General features: G+C 40.1%; 2 protein-coding genes across 5 annotated transcripts; both read right to left on the reverse strand.

Moving 5' to 3' along the window:
- Positions 1 to 5: 5 nt before the first annotated feature.
- LOC124034136 (leukocyte surface antigen CD53-like) lies at positions 6 to 5,768 on the reverse strand. The gene is made up of 8 exons (XM_046346901.1): positions 5,612 to 5,768; positions 2,594 to 2,677; positions 1,771 to 1,959; positions 1,502 to 1,576; positions 1,194 to 1,304; positions 937 to 1,044; positions 738 to 821; positions 6 to 322 (listed from the first exon to the last, which is right to left on the reverse strand). Exons 2-8 carry the CDS (start codon positions 2,654 to 2,656, stop codon positions 251 to 253), a joined length of 702 nt encoding a protein of 233 aa, XP_046202857.1. The 5' UTR covers positions 2,657 to 2,677; positions 5,612 to 5,768; the 3' UTR covers positions 6 to 250.
- Positions 5,769 to 7,727: 1,959 nt separating this feature from the next.
- LOC124033237 (leukocyte surface antigen CD53-like) lies at positions 7,728 to 18,721 on the reverse strand. Of its 4 annotated transcripts, none has more exons than XM_046345213.1 (8): positions 18,600 to 18,721; positions 12,286 to 12,376; positions 11,840 to 12,028; positions 11,582 to 11,656; positions 11,361 to 11,471; positions 11,092 to 11,199; positions 10,796 to 10,879; positions 7,728 to 9,067 (listed from the first exon to the last, which is right to left on the reverse strand). In XM_046345213.1, the coding sequence occupies exons 2-8, from the start codon at positions 12,346 to 12,348 to the stop codon at positions 8,999 to 9,001; spliced, it is 699 nt and encodes a 232-aa protein (XP_046201169.1). In that variant the 5' UTR covers positions 12,349 to 12,376; positions 18,600 to 18,721; the 3' UTR covers positions 7,728 to 8,998. The 4 variants fall into 4 exon arrangements, with proteins under 4 accessions (XP_046201169.1, XP_046201171.1, XP_046201170.1 ...); XM_046345215.1 differs by having other exon boundaries at positions 18,608 to 18,714; XM_046345214.1 differs by having other exon boundaries at positions 18,535 to 18,672.

Here is an 18,721-nt window from a genome sequence, read left to right on the forward strand (position 1 = left end):
TAAAATTCATTTAAAAGCTCAATGTTTATTGCATTATTTGGATTTACATTATTAAAGTGCCTGCCTTTCAGCATAAAATGAACTGATAGCATTATATTACAGAAAACAAACATTAATTTAAGTGTATAAAATCTCATAGGTGCCTGTAAATGTAAGTTTATAGTTCTGTATATGGAAATTCTCTGTAAAACAGTTGAAGACAGATGTTTTCAGTTAGAACAGAAAGGTCCTAATCATGTAAGCAGAAATGTCATAACTTGTAGCCGAGTCCAGACCGGCTTATGTGACAGAACAAAGTCATGGAGAAACACATGCCCAGGACCTACCAACAGAAAAAAACAAAATGAACGTGTTAGCCTACATGGTGTTATGGTAGAGTTATGCAACACCATCCCAAATGGCACCCTATTCATCTGGTGAAAAGTAGTGCACTATATAGGGACTAGTGTGCCTTTTGGGACGCAAAACATATTCCTCAGACGCTATTCAAGATGAGTAGTGTATAGGCCTCGCGCCTATACATTACTCATCTTGAATAGCGTCTAAGGAATATGGGGTGCGTACCAATTGGCACACTAGTCCCTATATATAATCCACTGCTTTTCACCAGATGAACCCATGGGACCAGGTGACAAGATGCTTCTGGCCTGGAATACGTTTTTTTTTTTTTTTATGTGAATACCAATCTAAACCTATCACCGACACCCTGTATTAACTAGCAGGGAAGCTGATCATACCTCGATAATGCAGACCACAATCACACCAACACCGGTGACTAGGAAGTTCTCCTCAAACCACACCTTCAGCTTATTGTAACAACCCTGAGATGAAGAGAAAATATCCTTATTGAGTGACATTGGCTATGTTTTTCTACAGTATTGTAGTTCATTTAAGGCTTGTTAATCATGAGAGGATATTGTATATGTGATGTCATACGGCCTCCCAGTATACTGGCGTCTTGGGATCACATGGGCTCTCTCGGCAGCACGACAGGGGCACTTTGTCCTTCCAGTCACTTGTGTTGTGGATCCCACAGCACTGGAACTAAATGTAATAGAATTAAGTATGAGAAAAGCAGTGTCATTTCATGTGCTACATATTTCCATTCAATTTTGTTCGGAACTATGGCAGGGTGAAAGAGGGGTCATCCAAGTTTCATTGTAAAGTTTAAGTGTTTCTCAATTCACACTCACCGTGACCTGAATGATGTCCCAGTCGTCCGTGTTTGTGGAATTCCCACCTTTAGTTGACTTCCTGGATTTCATCAGACTCTCTGTGAGATCCTTCTCTAGGAATCTGTCAATCTAAGCACACATATTCATTTCTTAGCAGTATGAAGGTCTCATAAAACACCATCTATCATATTTGACCTTTCCTCACAACCCTGGCCCTCTCTCAACTCCTGATTTTCTTGTTCTAAGTCCTCATGTATTAATGATCTCTTCCCTTCATTTTCTCTCACCCCTTAACCTCCTACCAACATGCACCTGCTTTATCTTACCTCTTTCTCATATACCAGCAGTAGACAGGCTACAGTCAGTTCCACCAACATCAGAATGAACAGCAGGATGAAAAACTGCAAACCAAGAAAAATGGCGTATATGAACATCCTTCTGGAAAATCCTCATGTTATCACGTTGCACTTTCAATGAATGGTTGTACCTTGATCACTAAAAATGGGTTATTTACGAGTTTAAAGTCAGTTTAAAGCAAGGACAGTGAATGAAGTGATGTCTGATGAATACAAAATGTCAAATATGTGAGACCTACAGTGATGAGGAGGCAGCGGTTCTCTTTAAGAGCCCCCAGGAACCCCAGGAAGGACACGCAAGTGATGATGATGCCGGTGATGAAGAGTGTGTTGGCCAGATTCAAGGTGGACAGGGTGGGGATGAGAGCAGAAACCTTGGTGTTCAACATCAGGAACACTCCAAAACCAAACACTGCCGTTCCACACATCTGACCCAAACACAACAACATGGCGTCAACATACATCATACAGAATACGGTGTCATATGACATAATTGTGGCCATATTAGGGCAGTCTCATCAGGGCATGTCAGGCTTATCAGGAGGAGGCTGTCCTAAAATGCACCTTATACAGGATAAATGGAAATTTAAATATTGAACATGGGAAGGGTTGCATTGGGTACGTAACTTTCTAAATGTAATTTGTTACTTGTCCAAAATTGTAACCGTTTTCGATTACTTCCCCCCCTTAACCTTGAGGCATTAGAAGAAGACAAAATGTATCCGTGAAACACATTTTATGTGTCATCATAGTGGTCTCTGACTAGTGGTCAGACTCGCTCAGGTGGGACAAACTTCAACTTGTGCCTTTTTCAATGCTGATTTGAATCTCATTGAGAAAACAGAGGTGTCAATTTATTTTTTCTGAATTTAAAAGTAATCATGTAGTTTTTACGAAGTACTGTATCTGTTTATCTGATTACAATATTTTTGCTTTTCACGTGACTAATTACTGTAATGCTTTTTGTCAGTTACTCCCCAACCCTGAACATAAATTTCAATCTCATTGAGGAAGTAAGATTAGAAGGCTAATAGGTGAATGTTGGTGAATGGAGATACGTACAAAGCACAAGAAGTTAACCATACACATGGTGTATTTCAAACACTTGAGGCAATTTTGAGCCATTTCCCAGAAGTGCTTCCAGACCTGCAAAATAAACAAGAGACAGATAAACACATATTATGCCAATACATTAATGATAAGCTTGTCTTTAACACAGAGACCATCAGTGAAAACAGCAACATATACCACACAAATACACAGCAACAATTATTAAAAATAGTAATAACATCACTGAGTCAGATTTTTCTCTCTCCATCTGAAGATATTAGAAGGAACTGGGTACTGTTTGTGAGTGAGTAGCAAGGCCATCAAGTGTCACAGTGTGGGGAAATTAGCCTGCTGTATCTGGTTTACTTCCTTTAAATTTACCCATGGGACTCAGCTGAACATTTTGAAATGGTTTCATCATAGTTTTTAACATGTTTAGACCAATACAGTTTTGATTTCTATGGCAAACTCTGTAACGCTTCAGTTTTACAGATTGAATAGAGTCCTTATTCCTTTAGGAAAAATCAGTGAAAGTATACCAACATAAGTGTTTCGTCCCACTGCAGAGTGGAAATGTGGGTGGAATTGTACACCCACTCAATCACAGGAGGCTGCTGAGGGGAGGACGACTCATAATAGTGGCCGGAACAGAGCTAATGGAATGGAATCAAACACATGGAAACCATGTGCTTGATGTACAGTACCAGTCAAAAGTTTGGACAAACCTACTCATTCAAGGTTGTTCTTTATTTTTTACTATTTTCTACATTGTACAATAAAAGCGAAGACATCAAAACTATGAAATAACACATGGAATCATGCAGTACCCAAAAACAAATCAAAAATATATTTTATGTTTTAGATTCTTTAAAGTAACCATCCTTTGCCTTGATGACAGCTTTGCACACTCTTGGCATTCTCTTAACCAGCTTCATGAGGTAGTGGAATGAATGTCAACTAACAGGTGTGCCTTGTTAAAAGTTAATTTGTGGAATTTCTTTCTTTCCTTAATGCATTTGAGCCAATCAGTTGTGTTGTGACAAAGTAGGGGGTGGTATACAGAAGATAGCCCTATTTGGTAAAACACCAAGCCCATATTATGGCAAGAAAAGCTCAAATAAGCAAAGAGAAACGACAGTCAATCATTACTTAAAGACATGAAGGTCAGTCAATTCAGAAAATGTCAAGAACTTTGAAATTTTCTTCAAGTGCAGTCGGACAAACCCATCAAGCGCTCTCATGAGGACCGTCACGGGAAAGGAAGACCAAGAGATACCTCTGCTGAGGAGGATACGTTCATTAGAGATACCAGCCTCCGAAATTGCAGCCCAAATAAATGCTTCGGAGTTCAAGTAACAGATGCATTTCAACATCAACTGTTCAAAGGAGACTGTGTGAATCAGGCCTTCGAATTGCTGCAAAGAAATCACTATTAAAGGACACCAATAATAAGAAGAGACTTGCTTGGGCCAAGAAAGACAAGCAATGGAGATTAGACTGGTGGAAATCTGTCCGTTAGTCTGTGTCCAAATTTGAGATTTTTTGTTCCAACCGTTGTGTCTTTGTGAGACGCAGAGTAGGTGAACGGATGATCTCTGCATGTGTGTTTCCTACCGTGAAGCATGGAGTAGGAGGTGTGATGGTGTGGGTGTGCTTTGCTGGTGACACTGTCTGTGATTTATTTAGAATTAAAGGCACACTTGACCAGCATGGCTACAACAGCATTCTGAAACAATACGCCATTCTATCTGGTTTGCAATTAGTGGGACTGTTGTTTGCTTTTCAACAGGATAATGACCCAACACACCTCCAAACTGTGTAAGGGCTAGTTGACCAAGAAGGAGAGTGATGGAGTGCTGCATCAGATGACCTAGCCTCCACAATCCCCCAACCTCAACCCAATTGAGATGGTTTGGGATGAGTTGGACCGCAGCATGAAGGAAAAGCAGCCAACAAGTGCTCAGCATTTGTGGGAACTCTTTCAAGACTGTTGGAAAAGCATTCCAGGTGAAACTGGTTGAGAGAATGCCAAGAGTGTGCAAAGCTGTCTTCAGGGCCAAGGTCGGCTACTTTGAAGAATCTCAAATATAAAATAAATGTTGATTTGTTTAACACTTTTTTGGTTACTACATGATTCCATATGTGCTATTTCACAGTGATGTCTTCACTATTATTCTACAATGTAGAGAATTGTAAAAAATAAAGAAAAACCATTGAATGAGTAGGTGTGTCCAAACTTTTGACAGGTACTGTATTTGATACCTTTCCACTAATTCCACTCCAGCCATTACCATAAGCCTGTCCTCCCATAGTAAGGTGCCACCAACCTGTGCAATGTGTCTAACCCAAATGACACTTATCCTCTGACACCATGCTGTGTCTGTGATTATTAGTCATATTTAAATGTACCTTACTGAGCCAAACAACCTCTAAGGCTGAGTTTGCACAGGCAGCCCAAATATGATATTTTTTTCACTAATTGGTCTTTTGACAAATCAGATCTTCTAGATCTTCTAACATCAAATATTTTTCAGAGCTGATCTGATTGGTCAAAATATCAGAATTTGGCTGCCTGTAGAAACACAGCCTAAGAATCCCCAAACTTCTTCATCTTTCTTGTTATATGATTTTACTGGAGAAATTTTGTTTTTATATTAAATATACATGTTTTCAATATATAACACTCCCAACATTTAATTTTAGATTATTCTCATAGGTTTGAGAATAATCTAGCGGAGGCGGCTGAGGGGAGGGCGGCTCGTAATAATGGCTGGAACGGAAAGAAAGAAATGGCATCATTGATACTGTTTCGCTTCAGGCATTACGACAAGCCCTTCCTCCCCAACTAAGGTGACACCAACCTCCTGTGCTTTTCATATACCCATGACCAATTTCTCTTATCCCTTGATGTCTATTAGACTAGACACATCACTCATAACAATCTAAAGACAATCAAATGTTGTCACTCTTTTACAGGAAATGAAAGATAACTTCTCATTTAAATGAATACAATTGAGACATTGTACTTACCTTGTCAGTTGAAATAGTGAAACAAGTTTAAATCAAGCCCGATACCCTTTACAATCCGTTGTGTAGAGGATGTACTGCACCTTTGACTTGGCTGTACTGGTACTTCCTGTTCTCAATTCATTCTACTTCCTTATTCTAGGGTATATTATGGTAAATCTATACTGAGAACTTGTGCAGGGTGTGCATTTCAAAATAGCACTGAGGGGAAAGACAAAATGACAACTTCTGTTACACATTACCTACATTCCAGAGGAGGCTGGTGTGAGCAGGTTTGGGAGGAGGTGCTCATTGTAAAGGCTGGAATTAAATTAATGTTGTTTCCATGTGCTTTATGTGTTTGGTACCATTCCATTTATTCCATTCCAGCCATTACAATGAGCTCATCCTCCTATAGCTTCTCCCACCAGCCTCCTCTGCCACGTTTAGCAAAGATGTGAACCCTGTTCTCCCTTACGCTGAGGGACATTTGGGCCTGTTGTTTTCTACCATAAAAAAACAATGTTCAGAAATAAAAAAGATTACTCATTGTTGTTTCAATCATACAGTATATGTACAGTGCATTCGGAAAGTATTCAGATCCCTTGACTTTCCACATTTTGTTACTTTACAGCCTTATTCTAAAATTGATTACATTATTTTTTCCCTCATTAATCTACACACAATACCCCATAATGACAAAGCGAAAACAGGTTATAATTTTTGCTATAACGAATACAAAACTGAAATGTACATAAGTATTCAGACCCTGCATTGAGACTTGAAATTGAGCTCAGGTGCATCCTGTTTTTCCATTGATCATCCTTGAGATGTTTCTACAACTTGATTGGGGTCCACCTGTGGTAAGTTCAATTGATTGGACATGATTTGGAAAGGCACATACCTGTCTACGTAAGGTCCCACAGTTGACAGTGCATGTCAGAGCAAAAACCAATGTATGAGTTCCAAGGAATTGTACGTAGAGCTCTGAGACCAGATTGTGTCAAGGCACAGATTTGGGGAATCGTACCAAAACATTTTCTGCAGCATTGAAGGTCCACAAGAGCCCAGAGGCCTCCATCATTCTTAAATTGAGCCGTTTGGAACCACCCAGGCTCTTTCTAGAGCTGGCCACTCGGCTAAACTGAGCAAACGGGGGAGACAGGCTTTGTATCAGGGAGGTGACAAAGAACCCAATGGTCTCTCTGACAGAGCTCCAGAGTTCCTCTGTGGAGATGGGAGAACCTTCCAGAAGGACAGCCATCTCTGCAGTACCCCATCAATCATGCCTTTATGGTAGAGTGGCAAGATGGAAGCCACTCCTCAGTAAAAGGCACATGATAGCCCGCTCTGAGTTTGCCAAAAGGCACCTAAAGACTCTCAGACTATGAGAAACAATATTCTCTGGTCTGATGAAACCAAGATTGAACTCTTTGGCCTGAATGCCAAGCGTCACGTCTGGACAAAACCTGGCACCATCCCTACGGTGAAGCATGGTTGTGGCAGCATCAAGCTGTGGGGATGTTTTTTAGCGGTAGGGATTAGGGGACTAGTCAGGATCGAGAGAAAGATGAACGGAGCAAAGTACAGAGAGATCCTTGATGAAGACCTGCTCCAGAGCGCTCAGGACCTCAGACTCGGGAAAAGGTTCACCTTCCAACAGGACAACAACCCTAAGCACACAGCCAAGACCATGCATGAGTGGCTTTGGGGCAAGTCTCTGAATGTCCTTGAGTGGCCCAGCCAGAGCCCGGACTTTAACCCGATCGAACATCTCTTGAGAGACCTGAAAATAGATGTGCAGCTGACAGAGCTTGAGAGGATCTGCAGAGAAGAATGGGAGAAATTCCAAAAATACAGGTGTGCTGAGCTTATAGCGTCATACCCAAGAAGACTCAAGACTGTAATCGCTGTCAAAGTAGGTTATTTACTCAGTCAAAGTACTGAGTAAAGCATCTGAATACTTATGTAAATGTGATATTTCTAAAAACCTGTTTTTGCTGTGTCATTTTGGGGTATTGTGTGTAGATTGATGAGGGGATTAAAAAAAATTACATCTATTTTAGAATAAGGCTGTAATGTATATTTTTGGGGAAAAGGTCAAGGGGTCTGAAGACTTTCCAAATGCATCCAGAATGACACGAGAGTAAGAGTAAAAAGGTTTTTATGCACATCCACATTTTTATTGCGAATCTATGGTTTAATAGACAGGTATGAGCAGTCAAGAATCCAGTTGATTAATGTTAATTTACCTGTGGTTTTGAAACAATCACAATAACATACATACATACATACATATTAGTCTCTAAGGTGCAATTCATCCAGAATGAAATTAAAACACAAAAATACAGAACTATAGCGCAAATTCACAGGAGGCTGCTGAGGGAAGGACGGCTCATAATAATGGCCGAAACGGAGCAAATGGAATGGCATCAAACACATGTAAACCATGCGTTTGATGTATTTGATACCATTCCACTAATTCCGCTCCAGCCATTACCATGAGCCCGTCGTCCTCAATTAAGGTGCCAGCAACCTCCTGTGCTCAAATTACTCAAAAGTGTCAATAGCAACTGTTCTTGCCAATCTATTTTGTTAGATACTTGGTCATATGCTAAGTACTACTACTCATAACACTACTTCTCTCAGAAAGGTCAAATATAAACCCCAGAGGGGCCTTGTTGCTATTATAAACTGGTTACCAACGTAATTAGAGCAGTAAAAATACATGTACCCGTGGTATACAGTCTGATATACCGCAGCTGTCAGACAATCATCATTCTGGGCTCGAACCACCCAGTTTATAATTACTCTGCGTTGAGTCGTGCAAAAGAACAGCCCTTAGCCGTGCTATACTGGCCATATATCACACCCCCTCGTGCCTTTTTGATTAATTATATACTGGGTGGTTCGAGCCCTGAGTGCTGATTGGCTGACAGCCATTGTATATCAGATCATATACCACGGGTATGACAAAGCATTTATTTTTACTGTTCTAATTAACGTTGGAAACCAGTTAATGAAAGCAATAAGGTACTCCGTGTTGCGTCCTGCATAGAAAGCCCTTCGCCATATATCACACCTCCTCGGGCCTTATCGCTTAAATAAACAATCAAACGAAAACTAAACATGTGAAGGAAAACAATATCCTTATTACATCTACATTTTAGTCATTTAGCTGACACTATTATCCAGAGCGACTCGCAATGCTCTCCCGTGGGAATCAAACACACAATCCTGGCTTTGCGAGGGCCGTGCTCTACCAACTGAGCCACATAGGACATCAATACATCTTTGAGAATTTTCATGTATTAAAAAGCTCTACATAAATGAAATCTATTGTTATTTTGTCTCCTGTTAATGAGATCCTGTATTGCGTAATAAGCCCGTTGAAAGTCATGGGTTCTCCTTTCACTTGTAACCATATCCATTACGACTGAACTGGCAGAAGATGGGGATGGTGAAACACATGCAAATGAACTGCAAACAAGAACAAAAACATGTTTTGGATACATAGTCAGCACATTCTAACTCAGACCAAAGTACATACAGGCTAAGGAAGATGAAACAGGCTGGTGGTAACCATAAAAATAATGACCGCTTGTAATTTCTATAGTATTTATAGTGGGGCAAAAAAGTATTTAGTCAGCCACCAATTGTGCAAGTTCTCCCACTTAAAAATGAGAGAGGCCTGTAATTTTCATCATAGGTACACTTCAACTATGACAAACAAAATGAGGAAACAAAATCCAGAAAATCACATTGTATGATTTTTTATGAATTTATTTGCACATTATGGTGGAAAATAACTATTTGGTCACCTACAAACAAGCAAGATTTCTGGCTCTCACAGACCTGTAACTTCTTCTTGAAGAGGCTCCTCTGTCCTCCACTCGTTGCCTGTATTAATGGCACCTGTTTGAACTTGTTATCAGTATAAAAGACACCTGTCCACAACCTCAAACAGTCACACTCCAAACTCCACTATGGCCAAGACCAAAGAGCTGTCAAAGGACACCAGAAACAAAATTGTAGACCTGCACCAGGCTGGGAAGACTGAATCTGCAATAGGTAAGCAGCTTGGTTTGAAGAAATCAACTGTGGGAGCAATTATTAGGAAATGGAAGACATACAAGACCACTGATAATCTCCCTCGATCTGGGGCTCCACACAAGATCTCACCCCGTGGGGTCAAAATGATCACAAGAACGGTGAGCAAAAATCCCAGAACCACACGGGGGGACCTAGTGAATGACCTGCAGAGAGCTGGGACCAAAGTAACAAAGCCTACCATCAGTAACACACTACGACGCCAGGGACTCAAATCCTGCAGTGCCAGACGTGTCCCCCTGCTTAAGCCAGTACATGTCCAGGACCGTCTGAAGTTTGCTAGAGAGCATTTGGATGATCCAGAAGAAGATTGGGAGAATGTCATATGGTCAGATGAAACCAAAATATAACTTTTTGGTAAAAACTCAACTCGTTGTGTTTGGAGGACAAAGAATGCTGAGTTGCATCCAAAGAACACCATACCTACTGTGAAGCATGGGGGTGGAAACATCATGCTTTGGGGCTGTTTTTCTGCAAAGGGACCAGGACGACTGATCCGTGTAAAGGAAAGAATGAATGGGGCCATGTATCGTGAGATTTTGAGTGAAAACCTCCTTCCATCAGCAAGGGCATTGAAGATGAAACGTGGCTGGGTCTTTCAGCATGACAATGATCCCAAACACACTGCCCGGGCAACAAAGAAGTGGCTTCGTAAGAAGCATTTCAAGGTCCTGGAGTGGCCTAGCCAGTCTCCAGATCTCAACCCCATAGAAATTCTTTGGAGGGAGTTGAAAGTCGTGTTGCCCAGCAACAGCCCCAAAACATCACTGCTCTAGAGGAGATCTGCATGGAGGAATGAGCCAAAATACCAGCAACAGTGTGTGAAAACCTTGTGAAGGCTTAAAGAAAACGTTTGACCTCTGTCATTGCCAACAAAGGGTATATAACAAAGTATTGAGATAAACTTTTGTTATTGACCAAATACTTATTTTCCACCATAATTTGCAAATAAATTCAGGCCGCTCTCATCTTTGTAAGTGGGAGAACTTGCACAATTGGTGGCTGACTAAATAGTTTTTTTGCCCCACTGTATATTCCTATGCTGGTAATCACATTGACTCAATTTAGAAAAGACGTAGAAGGTGATGTTTCCTGTACCTGTAGAATGAAAAGGGAGACGACACCTGCTCCAGTGCTTAGAAAGTTCCTCGCAAACCAGTTCCTGAGCTTCATATGGCAGCCCTGAAAGAGACAGAGGTCATATTGCTGTGGCTGTTTTTGATACTTCTTTTTTATTTTATTTTTTAAAGATCAAAATCTGCATCCAAAATGACACCCTATTCCCTTTTATAGTGCACTACACATGTCCAGGGCCCATAGGGCTCTGGTCAAAAGCAGTGCACTATATAGTGAATAGGGTACCTTTTGGGATGTTGACAGAGAAACAAGCACACCTCCTGCCAGTTAGGTTGGGGGATGATGTTACAGGGGTTTTTGGTACAACAGGAGATGGGCACGTTGCCCTCCCAGTCAGCCACGCCGTGGACCCCACAGCACCTGAACTAAACACAGCAAACCCACTGGGTTACCACCCTGTAACAACATTGTCCAGGCGAGCAGAATGGAGAAATGTATTGGAATGTTATTGAGGTCTAGGTACAGCTTGTATTATGTATACAGTGCGATATGTATGAATTTACCGTTATACCTACTGAATACTCACAATATGCTGGACCACATCAAAGTCCTCTTTAATGGTTAAGTTCCCCTCTGACGTAGAATTCTTGTATGTCTCCAAGCTACGCATCAGGTCTTTCTCAAAGAAATTGTCAATCTGTATTGCAAACAGGTCACATGTTTACATGACTTCTACTAGCACCATTACCTTTATTTAGTCAATAGAAGTCATACGGACAGCAGAGAACCCTTTGAGATGTTTCTTACCTCCCTCTCGTACACCAGAAACACACAGGCCATGGCCAGCTCCACCAGCATCAAGATAAACAGCAGGATGAAAAACTGCAATTACAACGGATCCCGGATTACTCATAGACCATGGGCGCGTCCCAAATGGCACCTTTAGAGTGCACCACTTTTGACCGGGGGCTATAGAGTGCCATTTGGGACACAGGCTTACTGTGCATGGTCCCTGACAAATGACCTAATAAAAGAAAGAAAGAAAGAATATGTGTGCAGACTCACAGTGATGAGCATACAGCGGTTTTCCATCAGGGCCCCCATGATTCCCAGGAAACAAACACACGTCACAATGGTCCCCGTGACTACCAGCGTGTTGGCAGGGTATATGGGCCAGAAGGATGTGATGAGGGAGCCAAATCTAGAGTGCATCATCTGGAACTCTCCAAAACCCACGATGAAGGCACCACACAACTTGGAAGACACAAGTGTAAAAGGCTTTACTTTGGGGTCAAAAAGGGGAATACATGATCCAGTAGATCTCTCAAATTGTTGACATGAACATTTTTAAATAACTTAGGAAAATCGTTTGTTTTGGTGACAGTATAGTATCGGAATAAAGGAAGTATCTTGAATAAAGTGATGTTTATGCTTTCATCCCCTCTACAGGCTGAGTTTGATATTACAGATGTCACCACGTTTTAGAGACCATAAAGAGCATGATAACCTACCCAGCAGATGAAGTTGAGGAAGGTGACAAAACCTTTCAAGCAGTTCACACAGGGACGATTCATACTTCCTTATGGTGATGATCCCATCGACCTGAAGAAAATCACACAATTCAATATCATGTTGAACCGTTAGTGCTTACCGTTCATTTGATTGATAACAGGTTGGGGGAGGAGCTAAAGGCTGCGAATGTCACCAGCCAGACCGCATTCAAAACCATGTCTGAGGATTTCACCGTTTTCCAAACGAAACACCTGACAAGCACTCTTTCAAAGAAGACTACCTCGAAAATCAATCGAGGCTCAACAACATTTTAATCGATGGAATTGAGAACGTAAAGACTGAAGCTTGGCATGACACAGAATTCAAGGCCAATAAACTCCTGGCAGATCAACTCAAACTGGGCCCTAAACTCATCGAGATGGAGAGGGCACATATGATGAACCCCCCCCCCCCCCCCCCCCCTGTGACTCAGCTATAGTCCTCTGATTTGACACACACGCATACACACCACACCCATATTTACTCTACTTTGTTCATGTGTTTCACCTAACCACATGACCCAAACAACACACATTGCTCTAAATGTCATACCCCTCTGAGGTCTTCAGTGGTGTTATGTGGACTGTGTCAATGTGCATTCCATAGGAAGTGGGGACATGGGACATGTAAGGCATGAACTATATTTAACCTTCATTTCACTAGACATGTCAGTTAAGAGCACATTCTTGTTTCTAATGACGGCCTACCAAAATGCAAAAGACCTCCTGCGGGGACGGGGGCCTGGGACTAAAAATAAACACACATCACTACAAGAGAAACAACACAACACTACATAAAGAGAGACTTAAAACAACAACATAGCAAGGCAGCAAGCAACACATGACAACACAGCATGACAGCGAAACATAACGACAACATGGTAGCAACACATCATAGTGGTAGCAACACAACATAGTGGCAGCACAAAACATGGTACAAACATTATAGGGCACAGACAACAGCACAAAGGTTAAGAAGGTAGAGACAACAATACATCACACAAAGCAGTCTATGAAGGAAGAGATTGAGATAAAACTGTCCAGTTTCAGTGTTTGTTGCAACTCGTTCCAGTCGCTAGCTGCAGCGAACTGAAAAGAGGAGCGACCCAAGGATGTGTGTGCATTGGGGACCTTTGACAGAATGTGACTGGCAGAATGGGTGTTGTATGTGGAGGATGAGGGCTGCAGTAGATATCTCAGATAGGGGGGAGTGAGGCCTAAGAGGGTTTTTATAAATAAGCATCAACCAGTTGGTCTTGCGACGGGTATACAAAGACCACCAGTTTACAGAGGATTATAGAGTGCAGGGATGTGTCCTATAAGGAGCATTGGTGGCCATCTGATCCAGATGTTTTTTTGGGGTCAAGTTTAAGCAGCTGCTTTAGCACCTGCTTGCAAGGAGAAACTTTGTAGCGGGGCAGGGGAAAAAGAGGGAGAAGCATCGGGGATAGTCACATTAGAATGGGTGGGAGATGAGGAAATGTTGAACGGGCAAGGAGGCATAGCGGAGTCAGATAGGTAAACATAAAAGTGGTAATTGGATGCCTCTATATCGGCCACCCGATTCTGACATTAGTAGTTTCATTGTTATCCTTACATCAACCTTGGATTTGATTCATGATGAAGATAAAAATGTGATTTCTATTTGGTTATTACAACATAAACATATTTGAAATTGAGAAGCACTCACTGACATCTGACTTTTTGAATACTTTAGACTCCAGATATCTGTATCCCCTCATCTATAAGCCCACAAGAGAGACCAGTACATCTGTCATCCTTATTGATACTATTTGTATAAAGTAGTTAAAAATCATACAATGTGATTTTCTGGATTTTTGTTTTAGATTCCGTCTCTCACAGTTGAAGTGTACCTATGATTTAAAAAATACAGACCTCTACATGCTTTGTAAGTAGGAAAACCTGCAAAATCGGCAGTGTATCAAATACTTGTTCTCCCCACTGCATATACACACACATATATTTTAAAAAATATATATTTTCCATTATTATTTTCCGCTGACCCAACAACCCTTCCCCTAATTGGAGTAAACTAATGAACAACAACACTAAGGCTTATACACACTATATACATTTAACAGACACAATGTATTTTACAATAGTTATATTTGATTTGTTTTTGGTCCTTCCTCTGCCCTTCTTTTCTTTTATTTGCCATATATCTTTAACTGTGCTGTTTCACAAAAGTTCTGAACCTACATACATTTCACAGACACAGATCATTTTACATTTGTTATCTTATTAATCCCATCCTTCAGCTCCATTCAACCTCTCCCATCTATCACTCAACATCATCCATTTTGGATTTCTATTTGCCATATATTTTTCAACTGTGCTGTGATGCTTCACAAAAGTTCAGAACCTTTCTATTCTCATAGTTTCTACAGATATAAATTAAAGATTAACATTTTTGCTAAAAGTATTATTCGAATTATTGATCGATTGACTATGTATTTTCAAATCTCCCACTATTGCGATCTGCAGCGTTAGCTCCAGGTAAATGTTGAAATTCTTCAGCCATTTCTGGAGCTGTGACCAAGAACAAGCTACATATGGACAATACCTAAATAAATAATAATCTAATCACTCTGTCTCTTCGCAGCAAAATCTGCAGAGCTGGGACGGTTTTATCCCCCATATATATAACATTCTTTTGGTTGCAAAAATGTTGTATAATAATTGAAATTGAAAAATTATAGATTTAGAATCTGGCGTCATTTTGCATATAAGTTCATAAACCATGTGCCATGGAATTGGTACATCAAACTATTTTTTAATCTATATAGCACAGCTGTCAATTCTTTGGTCCGTATATGAAACTGGTATATACTTTTATTTATCACAATTTTCTTTAACCAATTTTGGTCTTTAATGCACGGCCAACATACAAGTTCCTTACTTTTCCCCCCTTCCACTTGCCTCAATTTACATTTCCATATATTTTTGTTAGCTGCATGTGTGACATAACTCCACCAGTCCTATTTATGATATTTTTACACAGATAACTTTTTTACATTTTTTATCAAAAAATAATTTTTATTTAATCAATTTGTGTATTTGAGTTTAACCACAATATTTGTTATATTATTTGTTCAGGCTTTTCCTTAGTTAAACCACATAAGAGAGGAGCAGAAAGGTTCTGGAAACATTGGTTTACATCCGGTCTCAAAGAATTCTCATAAAATAAAAAAAAATTGTAGAAAAGGTTTCTCACAAATCCCTCTCCTTTGATTTCTGCAAATTACTAAAAGTATAATGACAAATTATTTTACTAACAAATTCCAAGAATCCTTAAATAATATAAATTCTACTTGGAAAATTGTTAATTAACTGTTGAACAAGGAAACGGCATCTACAACTATCCCATCTCAATGTATTGTTGGAAATAAGACCTACAGTGATCCTGATGTTATTTCATATGAATTTAATAACCTTTTTGTGAATGTGGGTCCCTCCGTCAAAGAAAATTGATGGAAATCCCTTGGATTACATTTCCCTTCTCTGCTTCAATTTGATCCACCTGAGGTAATGGAGGTGTAAAGGTAATTGGTAACTTAAAGATATCAGTTGCAAGTCATGATGAGATTGGTGCCTCTTTGGTGAAATCAGTGTCTTCCTCGATCACTGAGCCTCTAACGTATACCTTCACCAAATCTATGCAAACTGGTACTGTTCCGACAGATTTAAAAATTGCCAAAGGTTTATAAATCTGGGGATCCAAGATCTCTGACAAATTATCGCCCAATATCTATACTACCATGTTTTTCTAAAATCATAGAAAAACACTGTGTATAAGAGAATGTTGAAACATTTAAATCAACAGCATTCTATATGAGCACCAATATAGTTTTTCAAAAACTACTCCACAGATATGGCTCTTTTGCAACTTGTGGATAAAATATTTACAGCCCTTAACAACAATGAAAGGAAAAGGGGGATAGTCAGTTGTACAACTGAATGCATTCAACTGAAATGTGTCTTCCACATTTAACCCAACCCCTCTGAATCAGATACATTCTTGGCATCTTTTTAAATGTATCCAAAGCGTTTGACAGGATTGATCTTGAAATATTACTTTCTAAATTGCATTATTATCGTTTTTTACAAAATACATTTGCAAAACTAGCCACCTCTAATTACTTATCTCCATCTGCAGCCTTTGTTTAAGATACTCAATATCTTGTCTATGTAAATCAAGTCATATTTGTCACATGTACAAGCGTACTGTGAAACGCTTACTTACAAGCCCTTAACCAACAATGCAGTACAAGAAAGAGAGTTAATAAAATATTTACTAAAGTAAAATATCTAATCAATCAAAATGTAACACAATAAATGTACATAACAATAACAAGGCTATATACAGGGGGTACCGGTACTGAGTCAATGTACAGGTTAGTCGAAGTAATTTGTAAAGTGACTATGCATAGATAATAAACAGAGAGTAGAAGCAGTGTAACAACAAAGGGGGGTTAATGTAAATAGTCCAGGTGGCCATTTGATTAGTTGTTCAGAAGTCTTATGGCTTGGGGGTAGAAGCTGTTAAGAAGCCTTTTGGTCCTAGACTTGGTGCTCTGGTACCGCTTGCCGTGCGGTAGCAGAGAGAACAGTCTATGACTTGGGCGACTGAGCTTTCCTCGGACACCTAGTATATATGTCCTGGATGTCAGAAAGCTTGGCCCCAGTGATGTACTGGGCCGTACGCACTAGCCTCTGTAGTGCCTTTACGGTCAGATGCCGAGCAGTTGCCATACCAGGCGGTAATGCAGCTGGTTAGGATGCTCTCGATGGTGCAGGTTGTTGTCCTGGGACCACTTTGCTTGGTCTCTGACCTCCCCCCAATAGGCTGTCTCATCGTTGTTGGTGATCCGGCCTACTGTTGTTTCGTCAGCAAACCTAATGATGGTGTTGGAGTCATGCTTGGCCACGCAGTCATGGGTGAATAGGGACTACAGGAGGGGACTAAGCACATGCCCCGAGGGGCCCCAGTGTTAAGGGTTAGCGTGGCAGATGTGTTGTTGCCTACCCCTACCACCTGGGGGGGGCGGCCCGTCAGGAAGTCCAGGATGCAGTTGCAGAGGGAGATGTTCAGTCCTAGGGTCCTTAGCTCCCTCAATAACTTGATGACATTAATGTATGCCAATTATGAATTTTAAAAGACAAATACTCATACCTCCCAGACAGTTGACCTAAACCACTCAAAGGATTCTTCCAAGTTTATTTTGAAATCCATCTATATAACACAGTCTTGTGATAACCTTCATCCTCCACACTGCCGCACCTCACACAGTCAATTCTCTATCAGATACATAGGTACCATACTCTGGAATTCTTATCTTCACATTGCCAAAACCTCATCATCCCTCAATGACAACCGAACACCGGGGGTCAGCCTGATGAACCAAACTACTCAGTAATCTCCTCCATATAGCCCAACTCTCTCACACACATTTAAACAAAACATACTTTTTTGTGATTGCTGATCGGTTCATTTGTACATTTATGATGAGTGGGTTTTGGTATCTGTTTTAAAGCTTTTAAAAAAATTTTTTGTTCATATGTATTGTATATTGTTTTTTTTGTAGTGTGGTTTTTATATAATCCCGTGGGCTTCCAACCACACCTGCATGCCTTTAAAAAAATGTTTTATCTATATTATTGTTGTTTATCACTTATTTTCTTCGGTGCAAATAAATGAAACAGGATACAAAATGTCTTATCCCGCTTTAGAGTAGAAAAGCAGTTGATTCAAGTGACCATGACTACTCCTCATGTCTGATGGTTGAAGTGTTGACAAGACAGCACTGTTTGGTATGACAACAATGAGCACGGTGCCTGACCTATCCAAACATATTATAGCCCCTCTCCTATGCAAAGTATTGTTCCAAGCACATTTTCTATTTCATTTAACATTTAAATTGCCATCGAGACGTCCTATTCATTGCAGGATTTACCATTACAGAGCATGACTTAACAATTACATATTTTCAGAGCTTGTTGCAGTTCTTTTAAAGTCTAGATATACTTTGTACAATAAGATATTTTTCATCTACTTCAAATCTAAATAATTGTGCTGATTTTAAATAACATAACTTTTAAACATCTCAGTAAATATCTATATATATATATATATATATATATATATATATATATCTATATTTTTTTTTATCAATGAAGAGGACACAGTACCTTACAAACAAAGTGATCAAAAGTAATCCACAATGTTCCCTCAGTTAAAACAGCAGATATAATACCTGTGTACCATTGGTGTGACACTGAACCTTCAGGGTGTTGAAAGGTAAGGGCTGGAGCCTGGTGGCATAAGAGTGAGAAAAAAAGAGTCAAAAAGGAAACAATGCGGTTGGCAGACTGACAC

This window comes from Oncorhynchus gorbuscha, linkage group LG04 (assembly GCF_021184085.1).
Source record: "Oncorhynchus gorbuscha isolate QuinsamMale2020 ecotype Even-year linkage group LG04, OgorEven_v1.0, whole genome shotgun sequence".
NCBI classification, from domain to species: Eukaryota; Metazoa; Chordata; class Actinopteri; order Salmoniformes; family Salmonidae; genus Oncorhynchus; species Oncorhynchus gorbuscha.

Coding starts and splice junctions, on each gene's coding strand:
- LOC124034136 (XM_046346901.1), bottom strand. CDS start 2,656: ATGGCTCAAAATTGCCTCAAGTGTTTGAAATACACCATGTGTATGGTT. Junction 1,045..1,193: donor GGGACATCATTCAGGTCACG/GTGAGTGTGAAT, acceptor TATTACATTTAG/TTCCAGTGCTGTGGGATCCA. Junction 323..737: donor TTGTGGTCTGCATTATCGAG/GTATGATCAGCT, acceptor TTCTGTTGGTAG/GTCCTGGGCATGTGTTTCTC.
- LOC124033237 (XM_046345213.1), bottom strand. CDS start 12,348: ATGAATCGTCCCTGTGTGAACTGCTTGAAAGGTTTTGTCACCTTCCTC. Junction 11,200..11,360: donor TTGATGTGGTCCAGCATATT/GTGAGTATTCAG, acceptor TGCTGTGTTTAG/TTCAGGTGCTGTGGGGTCCA. Junction 10,880..11,091: donor CCCAACCTAACTGGCAGGAG/GTGTGCTTGTTT, acceptor TGTCTCTTTCAG/GGCTGCCATATGAAGCTCAG.